Source organism: Pan troglodytes, chromosome 4 (assembly GCF_028858775.2).
Source record: "Pan troglodytes isolate AG18354 chromosome 4, NHGRI_mPanTro3-v2.0_pri, whole genome shotgun sequence".
Lineage (NCBI taxonomy): Eukaryota > Metazoa > Chordata > Mammalia > Primates > Hominidae > Pan > Pan troglodytes.
Genome location: NC_072402.2, coordinates 120,764,171 through 120,782,707, shown reverse-complemented (window position 1 = coordinate 120,782,707; position 18,537 = coordinate 120,764,171). Strand labels below are relative to the sequence as shown.

The 18,537-nt window shown below is 41.4% G+C and overlaps 1 protein-coding gene and 1 non-coding gene across 11 annotated transcripts in view; one reads left to right on the top strand and one right to left on the bottom strand.

Moving 5' to 3' along the window:
* SNX24 (sorting nexin 24) overlaps positions 1–18,537 on the bottom strand; it is a 184,027-nt gene that overhangs the window by 5,759 nt on the left and 159,731 nt on the right. For 4 of the 10 annotated variants that reach the window (XM_063811479.1, XM_054684549.2, XM_517896.8 and 1 more), the window contains one exon: positions 12,775–14,306. The exons of 1 other annotated variant lie outside the window; for it this stretch is intronic. In XM_063811479.1, the coding sequence (XP_063667549.1) occupies positions 14,239–14,306 (68 nt within the window). In that variant the 3' untranslated portion in view covers positions 12,775–14,238. Of the gene's footprint in view, positions 1–9,268; positions 10,969–12,774; positions 14,307–18,537 lie in introns of those variants that run through there. 5 more of the 10 variants (XM_063811477.1, XM_063811474.1, XM_063811475.1 and 2 more) reach the window with 4 other exon arrangements.
* Positions 12,330–12,428, top strand: LOC112209374 (small nucleolar RNA U13). The gene has a single exon (XR_002944111.1). It is a non-coding gene; the product is annotated as a small nucleolar RNA U13 (small nucleolar RNA).

Genomic DNA, 18,537 nt, shown 5'->3' with positions numbered 1-18,537 from the left:
CCCCTCTTGGTTCTCTTGGGCCTCTGGAGGGATGGCATTTGTGCTAAGGCCTGAAGGAAGGGTAGGAAGCAGCAAGAAGGGCCTTCCAGGAGGAAGGAAGAGAAAATATGAAGGTCCCAAGATAAAGATGAGTGAATTCCAGGGCAGAAGAGAAAGCCAGTGTGTTAGGGCCTGGTGCGGAAAGGGGAGCGGGATAGGGGCGCGGTCAGAGGTAAGGCTGAGACTGGACCAGTTTGGGCCTGGGTGCCAGGGTGAGTCTTTGGTCATGGTACACGGAAGGGTTATCTGTTTGAAGTTGCGGAGGGGCATGATGTGATGATCTGCGTCTAAGAATTATTATTTTATCTGCTATAAGGAGAATTTTTATAGGGCTAAAAGTGGAAGCAGTCCTTATCAGGAAACCCAAACATTTATAACTTTGGAATTTCTCACTCCTGGGATTGGCTTTAGAAAGTGATCCAAAATTGTAAGGGACATCATCAGTGTTTTGGTCAGCCCGGCATTTAGTCCACTTGCTCTGGTGATGGCTGCCCAATTTCTTATTTTTCTTTTGAGAAATCACATCCTTCCCTCACCCATCTCTAGTCCTTAGGGTGGGCTGACCCTACAGATGGGTACACACCTGGCCTGGCAGACTCGTTCATTAACTCACTTGATAAATATTATCAATATTATAGGGTGGGATAGAGCTGTAAACAACAAATGGTGTCACCCCTTCTGGTTCTTGTGAAGGTGACAAATTATACTACATGAATATATAACACAACATCAGGGAGCAATAAGTCAGTGAAGTCAGGGAAAGCGAATAGACAGTGAAGGGGTGGTCAGCGGGGACTGAAGGAAGTGAGGGAGCACCAAGCCATGGGGACGGGGAGGAGCTGTGTGGAGGCAGAGGGGACAGGAACAGTGGTCATCAGTGATGGGCAGGCTGGGTGGGCTCAGGAAACAGCAAAGGGGCCAGATGAACAGAGCAGGGGAGGTGCAAGAGGGAGCAGGGCTGTCCTGTTGGCCATCCAGAACATTCCCTTGCCCTGGCTCCAGTGACTGGCTCAGGCTTAGGTGCTGGACCTCAGTCATGTGAATGAGCCATCATTGGACTTCCAGAATGATTGGGAAAGAGCTGCCATCTTTCTGAAAGAATGTAAAGGAACAGGCCTAAGAGCGAAGCCAGCACAGAAGGAAGTGGCCCAGAAGACAGAAAGGTTCCGAAAACATCATTTAGCTGCTGTGTCCAGCTGTGCCCAAAGCTAATCCACACTTAGCTTTTCGCTATGTAAACTAATACATTTTCTTTTTTCTCAAGCCAAGGCAAACTGATTTCCTTTGACTTGCAACCTAAAAGTCTTCACCAAATATAGCAATACTGAAAATTTTTTATGTGTAAAGATGTGAATTGCAGAATATTTATGATAGCAAAATACTGGGAGCAACTTCAATGTCCCAAAATGGTTATAAAACACCCATCCCATAATAGAATAGTATGCCTTCATTAAGACTGATGTTAGAGAACTCAGAGTAACATGAGAAAATGATTGTTTTTAAGAAAAAGCAGTTCTGTATGCAGCATGATCTCAATTATGTAAACACATTCTCATAAAGCAAATACAACAAAATGCAAATTCACATAAGTAAATGCAAATGGTGGGATTTTTTAACTATAGTTTTACTTTTTTCAGTTTTTAATTTTTCTCTAGGGTGCATTTCTTTTTAATAATTAGAAAAAGAAAACAATTCTTTTTAATTTTAAATAAAGATAACATGGAGGAAAAATTGGAAACAAATGACCTCTTGTACATGCAAAAGTGCTTTACATCACAATGTCCAAGAGCACAGACACCACTCTCCCCCCATGCAGAAGGACATGCGCTTTACGACATAGATGCCATCTAGTTTTTTCACGACTGTGAGCATACCTGACTTCTCTCTAGTAACAAAGCAAAAAGTGCTTCATTTTGGAAGTGCTGAAATTCTGAACCCACTAGTGCACCAGTGGTAAATTATCATGTTATCTGTTATGCCAGATGACCAAGAGCTAAGGACATCCCCCTGCTAAAAGCAGTTTATTTCTGGTACACCAAGGGTCAGGCCTCATACAGAAAACATGAGCAAACTGATGACTATGAAAATAGGAACTGTTACTTTTTAATGTTTTCTGCAAAAGCTTTTGAAATAAATAGTTCACTGTTTTGCAGATCACGTTACTAGAAGGACACATTTATAGTTGTGGGCGGATGTGGAATCAGAGGGAAATTTACACTGGACACCACCACCAAGCCCAAATTATTATAATTTAGCCTTGAATCACTTTAATCAACACTTTAAAATATTTTGGTATTCTTAGCCATAATTTATTTTGTTCTCTTACAAGTGCTCTTTAGCAATTTTCTGGATCATCAAATAAGAGTTCAGTAAAATTTACTTTTGGGTCAATTAGTTGGAATGACACTTTTGGAATTATCAATTACTTTATTTCTGATGAATTTTGAACAGGACTCACCAACCTCATTTCTCAGTTTAGCCGTTTTGAGTTACATAAAGACAAAAACATGGCAAGGATTTTACAGCAGGAAAATGATTTGTTTTTGTTTTTCAACATTCCTATAATCCAGAGAGCTGAAGAAATCTTTGATCTAGAAAGCCTGGAAATTCAAAGCCCCTCAAGGCACTTTTTTTTTTTCAAATTAAAGAAGAATTAAAAACAGTATTTGTAATGGAAAATTTTGGTGCCATTAAGTACATAATGGCTTTTACTTAAGTCTGTAATTCATCTTGTGGATTTAAGATTTTGGCCAAGAGTAAGTTTTAGGTGTGATATAACATAAGTTCCTCCAAGGTTTGCTAGTGTTACTGACATTCTAGAGTGGTGGAAAAACAACTGGCATTAATGCAGAATTGGAGTGACTAGTCCCAGGAATCAAGTCAGAAAAAAAGACCATCTGACAAATAGTAAGAGTTAATACAAAATGAATTTTAAAATCCCACCCTAGGCCAGGCGCGGTGGCTCATGCCTGTAATCCCAGCACTTTGGGAGGCCGAGGCGGGTGGATCACAAGGTCAGGAGTTCGAGACCAGCCTGGCCAATATGGTGAAACCCCATTGCTACTAAAAATACAAAAATTAGCAGGGCATGGTGGCAGGCACCTGTAATCCCAGCTACTTGAGAGGCTAAGGCAGGAGAATTGCTTGAACCCGGGAGGCGGAGGTTGCAGTGAGCCGAGATCCCACCACTGCACTCCAGCCTGGGCAACAGAGCGAGACTCTGTCTCAAAGGAAAAAAAAAAAAAATTCCCACCCTAGTTAGATTAGGATGCAGAGGACTCACAGATTTGGAGGATTTGGAGGACCCAAATTACCAAAACCCCTTCTATTACCCACTTGTAAAGTTTTATTAGCAGTCAGGTACGTTTCCACCCCCATTAACTTTTCAGAGCACGTGAGGACTTTCTTCCTGGAACACGGTGGGCCTTCAAAGCTCTGTTAAAACTACAGCCGCCATTTGTCCGAGGTGGTAACATTATGTCCTGTTATAGATATCCTGGATCTATTTCCAGGATCCAGATATCTCTATTTGAAAATGACTGTTTTTCTTCCCTGGTCTTAAAAGACAAACCTGCTTCCGGTGCCTCTGCTGGACACCAGGAGCTGCACTCTGACAAACTGTCCAGGGTAAAGGAGGAAGAACTGGTCAGCCTAGGGCACAGAAACTCCAGACTTGATTTAACCGTGTCTGCTTGAAGCATAGCCTCTCTTACAAAGACTTCAGAACTCCTGAATTGGCTCCAAGCCTTGTGCGAGGTGCTCTCTGCTTGCCACTGGCCATCCCTGGGTACTCAATGTGGGGCTCTTTTGGGAAGCCATCTCCAGATGCTTCCTTACTCTGAGCTGTACCTGCTTATGGCCCCAGTGTCTCCCATCTCCTCCCTGGACTGGAAGCTCCTCTAGGGCAAGGATTAGATCTCATTCCTAATCTACCCCCAGACAGAGTATTTCACACCTAATTAATGTTCAGTAAGTATGTTCAGAATAAATGTATATTAGTCCCTTTTCATGCTGCTGATAAAGACATACCCAAGACTGGGCAATTTACAAAAGAAAGAGGTTTAATGGACTCACAGTTCCATGAGGCTGGGGAGGCCTCACAATCATGGTGGAAGGTTAAAGGCACGTCTCATATGGTAGCAGACAAGGGAAGAGAGCTGATGCAGGGAAACTCTCCCCTACAAAATCATCAGATCTCCTGAGACTCATTCATCACCATGAGAACAGCATGGGAAAGACCCACCCCCTACAATTCAACCACCTCCCACCGGGTCCCTCCCACAACACGAGGGAACTGTGGGAGCCAAAAGTCAAGATGAGATTTGGGTGGGGACACAGCCAAACCCTATCAAAATGGCCAAAAAGAATATGCTCAGATTTAGACTATGAGGTACTTATAATCCCTCAAGCCCCCGAAGATTGTCAAACACCGGACTTGCCTTTCAGCTATTTCTACTATTTTTCAAAAGACTTATCTTAAAAAAAAAAAAAAAAAAAACCTTTTTATTTTCTGAATTGAGGTTTGAAGGGCATGACAGAAGTAGACTGGCAAAAATGAGGTGAGTGGCAGACGGCAAGAGGAAAGGCCCAGGGGAGATGCACATGAGCGGAGCAGGTGAGATTTGACCTAAGAGGTGAGAAGGAACCACCCTCCCTAGAGTCTTAGGTACTGTGAAGCATGGCATCCACTCTGCAAACCATTAAATTCGAATCCCCATTTGTTGGGTGATTTATGTGGCACTCCTGGGGCCCCATGAAGCAATTATATACAATCATACCGTTCACCACTTGTGAATTCGGTAGCAGTATGATGTATTGACTGAGGACAAAGTCACAGGTTTGATCTCTGTGCTCTGCTTTGTTCCTGACCAGATTAAACTGGGGAAAAAGTTGGAAATGGTTCTGCAAAAATCTGTCACCATGGTGGGAAAAACCTAGGCTCATTTCCTTCTGCTGATGGGTCTGTGTTGCATCTAGTTTTACTTTCAAACAGCTGCAGACATCCTGGAAATGGGAAGTGGAAGTGTCTGAACTATAGAGGAAACAAGGCCCAGGAAAGGATTTCTCCAGCCACGTGGAGCTCCCTGAGCTTCCTAAAGATAGGAGTCCCACCCTTCCAACCTCCATCCATGAATAGCACCAACATCCACCCAGTTGCTCAAGCCAGAAACCCATCCTTCACTTCTTCCTCCCTTCCCTTTACCTTCCACATCCAAATCCATCAGCAAGTTCACTTATAGTGCTGCAATACATCCTGAATCTCTGTATCTCATCCTCTCCACTGCTGCCACCCTACACCAGGTCACTTCTCATCAACTCAAGTGGCCTCCTAAGTCTCTGCTTCAAATCCTGAGCCTGTCCAGTCCACTCTTCACAAGCAACTGCAGTAGTCTTTTAAAAATACCTCAGATAAAGTGTGAGCCATTATATACATTACCCTAAATTGCATAGTTTGCCCACCTCACTAGCCGTAGCCCCTCATTATCCTCCAGGCTCACTGGCTTTCCTTCAGGACCTTGACTGAAGCTCTCTTCTGATTTGGGGCTTTGTAACTTGCTGATGTCCCTGCAACACCCTTCCCCTTCCCTGTTGCTTTTCCTGGCTAATTACTCCAATATTCTTTAGGTCTCAACTTCAATGTCACTATCTCAGAGAAGGGCCCTTGCCTGCCCAAATCTAGGTATCTTACCTATGTACAAGTAAACCTTCTTATTTTCCTTCATCAACACTTAACACATACTTTATAATTACAATTGTTCAAGTATTTATCCAGCCAATATCACATTATTCTGTAAGTTTCATAAGGGCAAGGATTCTAGTTTACCAAGGTCGAATTTGGAAAGATACCAAGGTTTTAGAAAAACACCATGTTGCCTGCTGTGATGAAAAGTTACTATAACTAGGTATAAAAGTTCATGTAAAATATGGCAATTTCTACGTGAATGGTATATTTTTTATTACATTTAAAATATCTTACTTATTTTGTCCAGTCATTCTGTTATTTGCTTGAGTTGCTGAGCACTGGACTGCTTCCTTAAAGGGTGGCTCATGCCTGAAAACCCCACTACAAAGTCAACAGCTTCTTGTAGTAGCCATGCTGGCATTCTGTTTGATTTTGTGCCCGCTCCTTCTAGAAGTATTGAGGTGTTTTTTTTTCTTTTTTAATTAAAAAGAAATTGAACATTTAAAAATGCACAATATGAAAATAATTTGAAGTGCCCTAGGACTGTGGTTCTCAAACTTTATGGTGCATCAGAATCACCCGGAGGGCTAGTCAGCTCTCCAGACTGCCTGATTCAGCAAGTCTAGGGTAGGGCCTGAAAAGTTGTACAGAGTTCTTGGGTGATGCTGATGCTACTGGTTCAGAGTCCACACTTTGAAAACCACTGTCCTGGGGTGTCACAAGGCTATGGTTTGTAAACACTGAATTAGCTTAGGTATTTGTAAAAAGAATAGACATTTAAGAGATCATCCAAATATGTAGTTACATAATCCATTAACCACTCTTTGTCAGACTGGTGAGCAAACTATACAGTCACTGTTTTCAGAACAAGGAGGATGTAACAAATCACAACTGGAATCCGGGAAGATGTTAGCCAATCTTGATTTCAAGGTCATTTACTCAAAACACAGTTCTGAAACCCCTGCTATGGAATATGCAGCCAGCACTGAACTGGGGACCAGAACATAGGCTGCCTTCCACCCACCCATTCAACAGTCGTTCTTAACACTGACTCTGGGCCTCACACTAGAGAAACTGTTCACAAGTCAGACGCTATCCCTGCTCTGATGGAGTTCACATTCTTTGAAGGAGAAAGGCAGTAACAAGTTCACAAATAAACAGGATAACTTCAGATGGTGATAGCAGCTCTGAAGGAAGCAACAATAGAATAATGGTATGGAGTGGGGCCTAGGGTGCTACTTTAGATGGGGTGACTGAAGAACTCTTTGAAAAGATGACATTTAAGCTGATACCTAATGGGTGAGAATGAGTCAGCCTTTGAAGAGGGATGAAAAGGGTTTCAGGCAGAGACTGGCAGGTCCAAAGGTCTTGTGGAGAGACCAAGGTTGGCATGTTCTAGGAACTGAAAGGCCACTGTGCCAGTAAGCACCTGCAGGAAGAATGTAGAAAGAACTCGGAGAGGGCAGCAGAAATTTAAATGTTTTTCTTAGTGGGAATGGAATCTACTGGAGAACTTTGAGCAAGAGAGTGATATGATCTGATCAACATTTTAAAAAGATCACCCTGATTTTTGTGTCGAGAATGGACTGCAGTAAAAATGAAATAAAAAAGCCCTGGGAGGAGGCTGCTGTTAGCATGGAGCTTGGTTTAGTCAAGTGAGATGGGAAAGCACTTTGCAATTTATAACATTGTGGAAATATTAGCAGCTATTGCAATACTAGTTCTGATTTAAGCGTTCATGTCTGGTTCAGAATTGCACATAGGCCGCACAACTATAATCCCAGCACTTTGGGAGGCTGAGCTGGGAGGATTGCTTGAGCCCAGGAGTTCAAGACTAGCCTGGGCAACATGGTGAAACCCTGTCTCTACAAAAAAAAAAAAAAATCAGCTGGGCATAGTGGCATGTGCCTGTAGTCCCAGCTACTTGGTACGCTGAGGTGGGATGATTGCTTGTTTCCAGGAGGTGGAGACTGCAGTAAGCCGAGATCATGCCACTGTACTCCAGCCTGGGCAACAGCAGGAGACCCCATGTCCAAAAAAGCACATAAATACAATTCTATTGTGAGGCTGATTAGGGACTGGATTTGCCCAAGCTTTGTACATGAAAGATTCAAATCTAGATCCTTTATTAACTGGTATCCTTGGTCAAGCTATTTCACTTCTCTAAGCTTCCTTTTAATCACTTTAAATTGGAATAAGAATACACACATCTTTAAAGATGTTGTGAAGCTTCAATGAGATGGTCCATTAACATGATTTAGCCCAGTGCCTCTTGGCTCCTAAATTAGTATTCATTCATGTTAGCTACTGTTTTTATTAATGTCTCTGATCTTCAATTTCTTCTTCAATAAAATGGGGCACTAAAAACTACTCTGTAAAGAACTTAACGTGATAAAATATGCAAAACCCTAGTCCAACAACACATGACATCCAGTAGAAACTCAGTACATAGGAGTTCATAGGAGTATCTAAATGACATAGACTATTGTAGCTAGAGACACCAATGTCCTAGCTGTCACTGTAACTACTGTTAAGTGTAATGAAAACAGAAAATGGTTCACATTTTATAGGCCAGATTTACAATCACATTCTTAGGACACAAAATTTTCTTCTAGTAAATTAAGTGTATTCCAATGACTTAACATAGATAATATGCCCTCCTTCCCGTCACACAAAAATACATGCCCCTTCACCCTCATCAGAATCCAGTCTGTCGCTACGTATCTGCACAGACAGAAAACATAAACGTTGCAGACATTTTGGTTTTGAGTTACTGCCTGCTACTTCCCTGTGTTTCCGCTGCTGAATTCAAAATCTGTAATTATCATCAAGAATAAAAACCAAAACAAAGCCAAAATGAAAATAATTACTTGCAAGGAGTAGAGAGAGTGGAAGAAGACAGCCTTAATCACTGAACTTTATGTCCAATTCATTAAGATGGAAAAACCCTTCCTAGTAAATGGCCAACAATTCCAGAAGGCAAGGATTACATCTGTATTCTTTAAGTAATTAACATAGTGCCTTAATCCAGTGGGGGGACCCAAATGCATTTCACTGAACAACTGAATGAATGAATATACAACTTCCCAATTATGTATAGGGCATCTATTGAGACCACTACCCAAACTTGTCCTTCCTGCTTCTTCAGAGTCTCTTCCTGTGACCTCATATAACAAACACCCCCAAGAGTTGAACAGATGTTCTCTTGGTACTGGATTCTGAAGGAGTTATGAAAGTCAATAAATAATTCAAGATGGCTAAAGGGTAGGTCATAAACCATCTTCATCAATTGGTGGTCCCTAATACAGGTGTGTATCAGAGTGAACTGGGTGGTGTTTCTAACTACCCAAGGACAGGTCTCTGGCCAGATTTATTGATTCAGAATCCCAAGTGATTCTGATGCAAATCTCTGGTTTAGAACTACTGTTTCAGGATTGTAGAGGTTGCCAGGGATGTGAGACTAGTAACTGGTATGTGTGCCAAAAGCTCTCCTGCACCCATGACAGACAGTGCTACTTGATCAGTACAGCCTTATTCTCTGAGCCTGCAGTCACTCAAAAGCCTTTATTGTTTTTATTGTGGTAAAATATACATGACATAAAATTTATTTTAATTTTTAGTGTACAATACTATGGCATTAAGTACATTACATTGTTAAGCAATGATCACCACCAGCCAGCTCCAGAACGTTTTCATCTTCCCCAGCTGAAACCTATTAAACACTAATTCCCCATTTCCTCTTTTCCCCCAGCCTCTGTCAACCAAAGTTCCACTTTCTGTCTCTATAAATTTGACTATGCTAGATACTTCATAGAAATGGAATCATACAGTATTTGCTTTTTTGTGACTGGCTTATGTCTCTGAATGTCTTCAAGGTTCATCTGTGTTGCAGCATGTGTCAGAATTTCCTTTTTATCCATTCATCCATCGCTGGACACTTGGGTTGTTTCCACCTTTGGGTACTATGAATATATGCTATGAACATGAATATATGTATTAGTCCGTTCTCATGCTTCTATAAAGGACTGCCCAAGAGTGGGTAATTTATAAAGGCAAGAAGTTTAATTGACTCACAGTTCCACATGGCTGGGGAGGCCTCAGGAAACTTACAATCTTGGCAGAAGGGGAAGCAAACACATCCTTCTTCACATGATGGCAGGAAGGAGAGGTGCCAAGCAAAAGGGGGAAAAGCCCCTCATAAAACCATCAGATCTCATGAGTACTCACTCACTATCATAAGAACAGCAGCATGGGGGTAACTGCTCCCATGAGTCAATTACCTCCTGGCAGGTCCCTCTGACGACCTGTGGTGATTATGGGAACTACGATTAATTCAAGATGAGATTTGGGTGGGGACACAGCCAAACCATATCATTATACAAATAGCTGTTTGAGTCCCTGCTTTCTTCTTTTAGGTATATATCCAGAAGTGGAAGTGCTGAATCACATAGCAATTCAATGCTTAATTTTTTGAAGAAGTTATACCATTTCCCACAGAGGCTGCAACCATTTCACACTTCCACCAGCAATGTACAGTTACAAGGGTTCCAATTTCTCCACCTCCTCACCAACACTTGTTATTTTCTGCTTTGATAGTAGCCATCCTCACAGGTGTGCTAGAATTCTTCTTGATGCAGCACTTCAAGCAGCCATTGTCAATCGATCAAAGTTGATAAATGAGATGAAAACCATCTGTTATTTCAAAAGTGTGATCATATTTCTCTAAACCGATTGAGAGCTCAACTTCTTTTCAATGGGAACTTATAACTGTAACTGTAGGATTTACCAGGTATTGATGGCCATGGTGATATTGGGGTTGTTCACATGGCTGATTGTAATGGGGGCAGTAACAAGGACACCTGGAGAAAGGACACGAGGGCTGCCAATATGCAGAATGAGTAGGCAGAGATGAGGCCTGAGAGGCACTGCATAAGGTAGCATCGAAGACAGTCCAGGCAAAACACCAAGTCCAGGAACCAGGCAGGACAAATGATGTACCCACATCCTGACTTAAGTGGTAATGGGATTTTTTTTTTTTCCTTTTCCTTCCTCTGGTTTCCTTTCTCTGTCCTTTACTTCTCTATTGCCTGTGAATCCATGGTTTGAATGATTAAAGTTTTTGATATTTCCCCAAGTGCAGGGTTCCAAGCATGACTCGGAATACTATTAACACTGTGGTCCATGTGAATGACACTGCTTGGACTTGTGCAATGCACAACCTGTAGAGCAATATGGGCCAGGCATGCCTAGTGAAATCCAAAAGTAAAATGTCTATCAATATGGTAGTGGTTACACAAATTATAGAAGATCCATACAGCTTTTTTTTTAAAAAAGAGAATAGCACTTTATATACTGATACAGAAAGATTGCCAAGATATTGTTAAACAAACAAAAAAAAATAGAAAGCAATGGGTATTGCGTGCTACCATTTTTGTAAAAGAGGGGAAATTAAATATATGTACACTAAACATACAATATCTGCTTGCATGGAGATGAAATATTACTCAAAGTAGACACATTAAGTACAGACACATTAAGTACTCCCTTCTGTGGGACGGAATTCGGTATTAGGAAATGAGATGGGAGACAAATTTATTTTTTATCTATAGTTTTATATTTTTTTTTATTAAATTTTCAACCATGGAAATGATGGAAATATGTTCTGGCTGGGCACGGTGGCTCATGCCTGTAATCCCAGCACTTTGGGAGGCCAAGGTGGTTGGATCACGAGGTCAGGAGTTCAAGACCAGCCTGGCCAAGATGGTGAAACACCGTCTCTACTAAAAATACAAAAATTAGCCAGGCGTGGTGGCATGCGCCTGTAATCCCAGCTGCTCAGGAGACTGAGGCAGAGAATTGCTTGAACCCAGGAGGCGGAAGTTGCAGTGAGTCGAGATTGTGCCACTGCACTCCAGCCTGGGCAACAGAGCAAGACTCCGTCTTCAAAAAAAAAAAGTTCCATCATCTTTCCCATGTGCATTCCTGAGCTGTAGAAGGCTAGCAGCTTCTTCCCAGACTCCCTGCACCTGGGATGGAGAATAAGGTTCTACAAACTGGATGTGCATTGAAGGGAGCTATGGAGTGGGAGGTGGGAGTGGGCGAATACCATCCTCCTGCCACTTTGGGCTGTGGTTGCTGGCAAGCAAGGCCACGGATGTTGATAGGCAATTGTGATGCAGGCCCAGTCACCAGCTTCCTGGGTGCTGCTATGAGGCCGCACCTCATAGAGAGATCGCCATTATATTTCCTGGGAGCTCCATATCTCATGGAGATAACAGGTCCTTTTTGATTCTACTTGCTGATCCCTGGATTGCAGCTCTCATGCTGTTTACCTCAAGAGCTTCACTCACAGCCCCCTAACTCCCTATATTCCTGCTTACAGCACAGACTGTAGCTCCCCAGGCAGGTCAGTGCTAGAAGTTGCTGGGGCATTCTGGAATTTGTTCTTGGACACCTACCAGGAGTGCACTCCTCTCACCCTTCCAACAGATTCTGTAAGCATTCAGTTTTCAGCATTATAGGCTTTTCTGCGTAAAAGACCTACACTGGTTTCTAGTTCCTTCAATAACCCTGACAGAATTACACATTAAAAGTTTAAGTAGATATGATCCTTGTGTAGTGCATAAGCATGATGACTGGGTTTTCCCACTCTTGTGAGGTGTGCCTCCTGCAAATCTTATGATGTCTGCATATGACTTGTCTGACATGGGAAATAAAATTTACATAAATATAAAAAGTGAAAGTCATCACTAAGAAAAAACTTAATTCTCAGAAAAGATTTCTTGGGCAGTGTACCACTATAGATACTTGGTTTTTTCAAAAAAATTCTTATTATCTTGGTAAATCATCAAATATTTAATGAACATCTACTGACTTAATAGATGAGATAATTTATTATAATAATTTATCTTATCATATCAGAAATAAACATCTATGTGAATGTGTGAGAGGTTTTGTGTGTGCACATGTGTGTGTGTGTGTGTGTGTGTGTGTAAACAGACAGATACAAACCATGTTTCCAATGAAATCTTAGGAGAAGACAAACTCAAATGTTTCCTTGTTCCGTTTTTATTTAACTCCAAATAGCTAATAACATAAAAACATTTTTAAAAAATCTCCAATACCCAACTATTACTTTTGGTTGACAACATTTGATTATTTAGTTCTTGCTTGTTTCCCACATGTAGTACAGAATCTATCATAATATCTTTAAAAGTTTGCAGCAGGCTTAAAACCTGAATATTTAGATCCTAATCAAAAACCATGATGTAGTTATTAGTTTTGATTTTAAATACCTTGCTCCCACAGAACTTATTAAAACGAATAACCATAAATAGGCTAGCTATTAATTAGATCTCAATGAAATGCCCACATACAGCACATACATATAGGTAGTATATATGCTTTTATCCTTTACTACTCAAAGTATGATGTACAGTGGAGTTATATCATAAACACATTTAACTTACATTAACTCAACAAATGAGGTCAGTGAAAAGGAAGCCGTAAGGAAAATAACATGAAATCCTGTGGTGATCCCACCTACGATGAATGCACACCCTTGAGTAAACCCAGGTGGGTGCTGTCCATCCGCTGGGTGGGCGCTTCACTCCTTGTCAGTTCACATCTGCCACTAGCGGGGCAAGCATCTTGCAGGGCTGATTCTAGTGTTAAAAGTTATGTGCCTTTTTTTTTTTTTTTTTTTTTTTAACAAAATGGCCCCTAAACAAACACCAACAACTTCACTTGGTCTTCAAACAAAGAAACAGTCTTTTTTTCCAACATAGGAGGAAAAGCTACTTGTTGTGGATGTACAGGTTTCCAACATGGCACCCTTCTAAAGGGCTTTCAAGGATCATCCTAATAGCCCATTTTACCTATGTACTGACCTTGGAAGCTAACCCCTGAGTATGATGCAACTCCACTCTAATGTAAATTAAAATGCCATGATCTTAAAAATGCCATAATATTGTCAGTATAATTTAATTTCCAGTTTAGTTCCATCTTCACATTTAGCGGTGTGTGTCTGTGGCCGTCTCCTGGTGCCAGCATTTCAGAATGTACTGTCACTGGCTGAGAAAATCTCATGGTGAGAAGAGTAGTGTGTCATAAGATCTGAACAAAAAAGCTACCAAAGTTGATCAGTCTCAGTATGATTCAGGATATGATTTTCAATTAGCAAATGGTGCGACTGAAGCAGAGAGTGGCTTTGTTTTGCTACACCCAGTGCTCCCAGGAATCTCCTGTGGCCTCCTTTTCATGGGTTTCTACGCTGGCAGCTACACTATACTTCTTAAACACTTGGCCTTAGCCTGACCACCGCCCTGGTTCAGTTTCTATTTTTAAGAGCACCATTCTAATGGAAATGTCCCTGCCCTGAATTAAGCTGGGACTGTGCACTTTACCACTAGCTAGAGCTGTTATATATCATAGCGTTTAGGTTAAATTGGTAGGTATTGATTTCCTTGACTGTGACTTCGAAACTTGCTTCTGCTTCTTTTAGCCATGTAGGATTTCTACCTGGGCTGTAGATGAGGGTAAAATATCCCATGGAGGACTCCTTCAATAACCACATTTGGAAAATCTGAAAAAAAAAAAAAAAAAAGAAAAAAAAAGAAAAACTGCTTTTCTTATGTGAAACAAAATATAATTGCATTCTGTAGAATGGAACAAGGCAATGCTTACGGTAAACACAGGAATCTGCATCGCCAGGCATTTGCCTGGTTGAGGATGTGCTATCAGTCATGCTGCTTCAGCCTAAAGCCACTTGAGCACAGCACCAGGCGCGGCAGGAATGTGCGGCCAGATTTGTAGCTTATTGATTTAAGGGATGTTCTAACAGTTAATGCTGCTAGGCCTCAGCTCTTTATCTGAATATTTTCTCAAAAGGAAGATGGATTACACTGGCAATTCAATTTCTAACAAAATCTCAATATACTTGAAGGAATTCCAAGATTTCTACTGGGAATACCTCACTGCAGTTTTTCCATTGTGGTTTACAGTGCATTTAGTCCAAGTTGTCCTGAGTCTACTTGTTCTATTAGACTAGCTTCGAAAGAGAGCAGTAAGATGGGGGTCAGTCTTCCTAACTTAAAAGGGCAAATTTCCAACAGAAGCCATCCTGCCAAACTTGAAAACACAGCTCCATTATTATAGGAGACAGGAAGGGAGGCCAGGGGTGCAAAGTATGTTACAGCACATTCCAGTCATTACAGTAGGTTAAATGTGAATGGATTACTTGAATGGGAACCAATCTCTCTCATGGTTCAGAAGTTTAATTTTTAAACTTTAATCTGTACATAATGATATCCAGGAACTATCCTAAAGCACTTTAAATAAATATCATTATTATGTAAGAAAATAAAAGTAGTCCAATATTTTAAGAAAAAAAATGTGCATCTAGCCTCTATTGTCTACTGTGTAAATAAAATCATTTACTAGGGGATTGGGCCTCATCAGAGGAGGCAGAAAGGCTCTCAGAGGCTAGGGGTAGGCAGAGGGAGCTAGCCAGGTGGCAAGTCTGTGGCCAGAGGGAGCCTGGAGGGTTCAGAGACCTAAACAAAAGCCAACATAGTGAGAAAAGTGGGAATGAGGAGGCTGGAGGGCACGGGGTGCCCCATCACACCTGGGAAGAATGGATAGGAGTTTGGGCTTAATCTGAAACTCAATGGGAAGCTACTGAGGGAGTTTAAGCAGAGTGGGAGAGTGTTGAATTGTGTTTTGAAAAAGATGATTCTGGCTGCCAACTGGAGAATGGACTGGACAAGTTCAAAGCAGACACAAGATCAGTTTGGAGACTACTGCAGTAGTTCGAGAGGGCAATGGTGGCAGCCCAAACAAGGTTGAGGATGGAGAACCATGGAGGAATTCCAGAGAAATGAAGGACGGGACCAAGTGACAGGTTAGATGTGGCTAGTGAGGGAAGGGGTGAAGTCAAGGATGCCTCCTGGGTTTCTGGCTTGCATAATCAGAGGGTGGTGTGAGAAGACCCAGAAGAGGAGTAAAACAGAAGATCATCAACTCTGTCTGGAACTTGTGTTTGAGGCACCCGTGAGACTTGCCAAAGGGGAAGTCAAGTAAGTGATAGAATATGGTGACAAGTTTACCTCAACATATATTTATTGAGAGGCCTCTGTTTCCTGGATCGGCCACTTAATACCTGTGTGACCTTACGTGAGTTATTGAACATCTCTGTCTCTCTCTTTCCTCAACTGTGAAATGGATTTCATAATAGTATCTACCTTATAGGCTGTTTTAAAAATTGGGGAGACAAGCGAATGCACACACAAACTATGTCTTAGAAAATCTCTAATACATGAGTATCCAGTTATTTCTGGTTGATGACACTTGATTTTTTTAGTGCATGCCTTTCCCCAACATGAAGTAATGGTTTTTCATGAAATATATCTTTGAAAGTGTGTGATAGGCCTTACACATGTATATTTAGAGCCCAATAAAAAACAATAATTTAGCTAAGTTAATTTTAATTCTAAATGTATTTCTCCCACATAGAAGGATATCAAAATCAATTGCCATAAATAGAGCTGTTAATTTTCTAAAAGATACTCAAATAGGACATATTACATGACGGTGGCAGACATGCCTCTATTCTTTGCCACTCACAATATAGAAGTCGATTTGAAGGTCAGTGAAATTACATTGTAAGTATATTTAGCTTAAAAGGATTCAACTAAATAAGTTAAGCAAAAAAGACATAAAGGAAAATAACATTACATACTGTGGGTAACTCTACTGCGCTGGTAACATGTCAAGCAGTGACAAGAACAGGGCAAGGAGAAAAATACAGCAGGGCATGGGCTGGAGAGGGCCCAGAGACAGGGAAGTGAGGGAAGAATTTGAGTGATGGTGCCATTTGGGTGATGACTTGCAGGAAGGAACAAAGCAGCCCGCTGGGAGGGTGTCCGGGAGAAGGGCATTCCTGGCAGAGGGAACAGCAAGTGCTGAGGCTCTGTATGTATGTCCACCAAGAGCTGAACATATGCTAGATGCTGGGGATTTAGAGGACAAAGCCAAAGAACAAAGATAAGATAGTCTGTGACCATTACTATGAAGGAAGCAAATAGGGTTCTCTGACAAAAAGTGAATGGGATGGAGGTGTTTTAAAGCAAGGTCCACCAACTAGCGATCAGAAATAACATAATCAGGGTTTTGGGTTGTTTTCTCATCTGTTCCACTCTACTTTAAACTGTGGATTTTGGCTTCATCATATGCATGATTTACTACAATGTCCATTATTGCCAGCATTACTCAGTAAACTGTCCTTGACTTTGATTCTCATTGAGAGGCGATGAGAAGGAAGGTGATTTAGGGCAGGTTTTGCTGTTATTTTTGTTGGTTTTTGCTTATTTAATGAACATGTATTGTGAATGGGTAGAGGGGCTCGTGGAGAGGGAGAATCAGCACAGGCTCTCTGAAGCCGTGGCATTCAATGTGAGCCCTGGAAGATGAGAGGCAGCTGGCTATGGATGGAGAAAAGAAGGCTCACGGTGGAGGAAACAGCACACCTGAGGCCCAGAAAGAATTCCAGGGTGGCTAGGGAAAAGTGTATGAGGAGGTCCAGTAGGAACATGAGCCTGGGGCAGGCCACAGAGGGCCTTGCAAACAAACCACAGGTAAGAGTCTGGAGCTCCCAGGACAGAGTTGAGATGGAGATACAATATTGTGACTCAGGTGTACACACGTGGTAGGCAGGCCACACACAAGGAGATTATCTGAAAGAAAGTGTAGTGAGAAGAGGAGAGGGTCTATGACAGCATTCTGGTCAGCTGCTAGAGAGTGGAAGGAAGTGGGAAAGCCAAGGGGAGACACTGTTTGAAGGAGGAGAAACAGATCAACATGTCTAAAGTACATGAGAGGCCAAGGAAGATGAGGACTGAAAAATATCCATGGGCTTCAGCCACACTGAAATCACTGGGGACTTTGGCAAGAATTGTTTTGAGTTTCCCAGGAAAATCAAAACAAAGACCAAAAGGCAAATGCTTTTCAATCTGTTAAGAGAGTACTCTCCTGATTTCTAATGTTAAAAGCTAAGGGATATTTGATTATTAGTATTTTATAAGAGGATAATGCTTAAATGTCAGATCTTTGAAGACAGACACTCCTCTGACTTTGTAGGGGGCGGGGTCAGTACATCTGTGAAGAAATTTCCATACGCAATATCCTCTGGAATAATAACCTTAATATCTTGCTAAGAGGCATCATAACAAAAATGTGATGCAAGTAAAGTTTCTCTTTAAATTAAATGCTAAAGATTTGCAAGAATATATCATTAGTATAACACTTCTAAGATCACAAGAATCTGATTCGTGAAACTGGATTGGTCAAAATTCCAAGAAAACAGATCTGGTGACTGGTCCTTCCATACCTCCCATCCCATCCATCAAACCTGTGATCCATTTATTCTCAAACAGGAGTTCCCTTATTTTGCAAGTCTTCATCCATATTACCATGCTACCAATGATACATATGTTTTACTCTTTCCAATTCAAGACATTTACCCCTGATGTTTCTTCCCAGAAAGTTCCTCCTGTTCTTCACTGTCCAAGCCAGGCATAGAGCACATGGTAGGCACTGCTCAATAAGCTGGATGAATTGGATTTAAAGGTCATAAAATATCTTCCCTCTTCTATCAAGTATCCTGGCTATTCTAGTCCACAGTAACCATTTCACTGTCTACAATTCTGCAGGAATTTCAGTCAGATGCATGACATATCTGAGCATAAACAATACATGGAAAAAGTGCTTGTGGAGCCATTTTTCAAAGATAATAAGAATAATTTATAAAACTATCTATT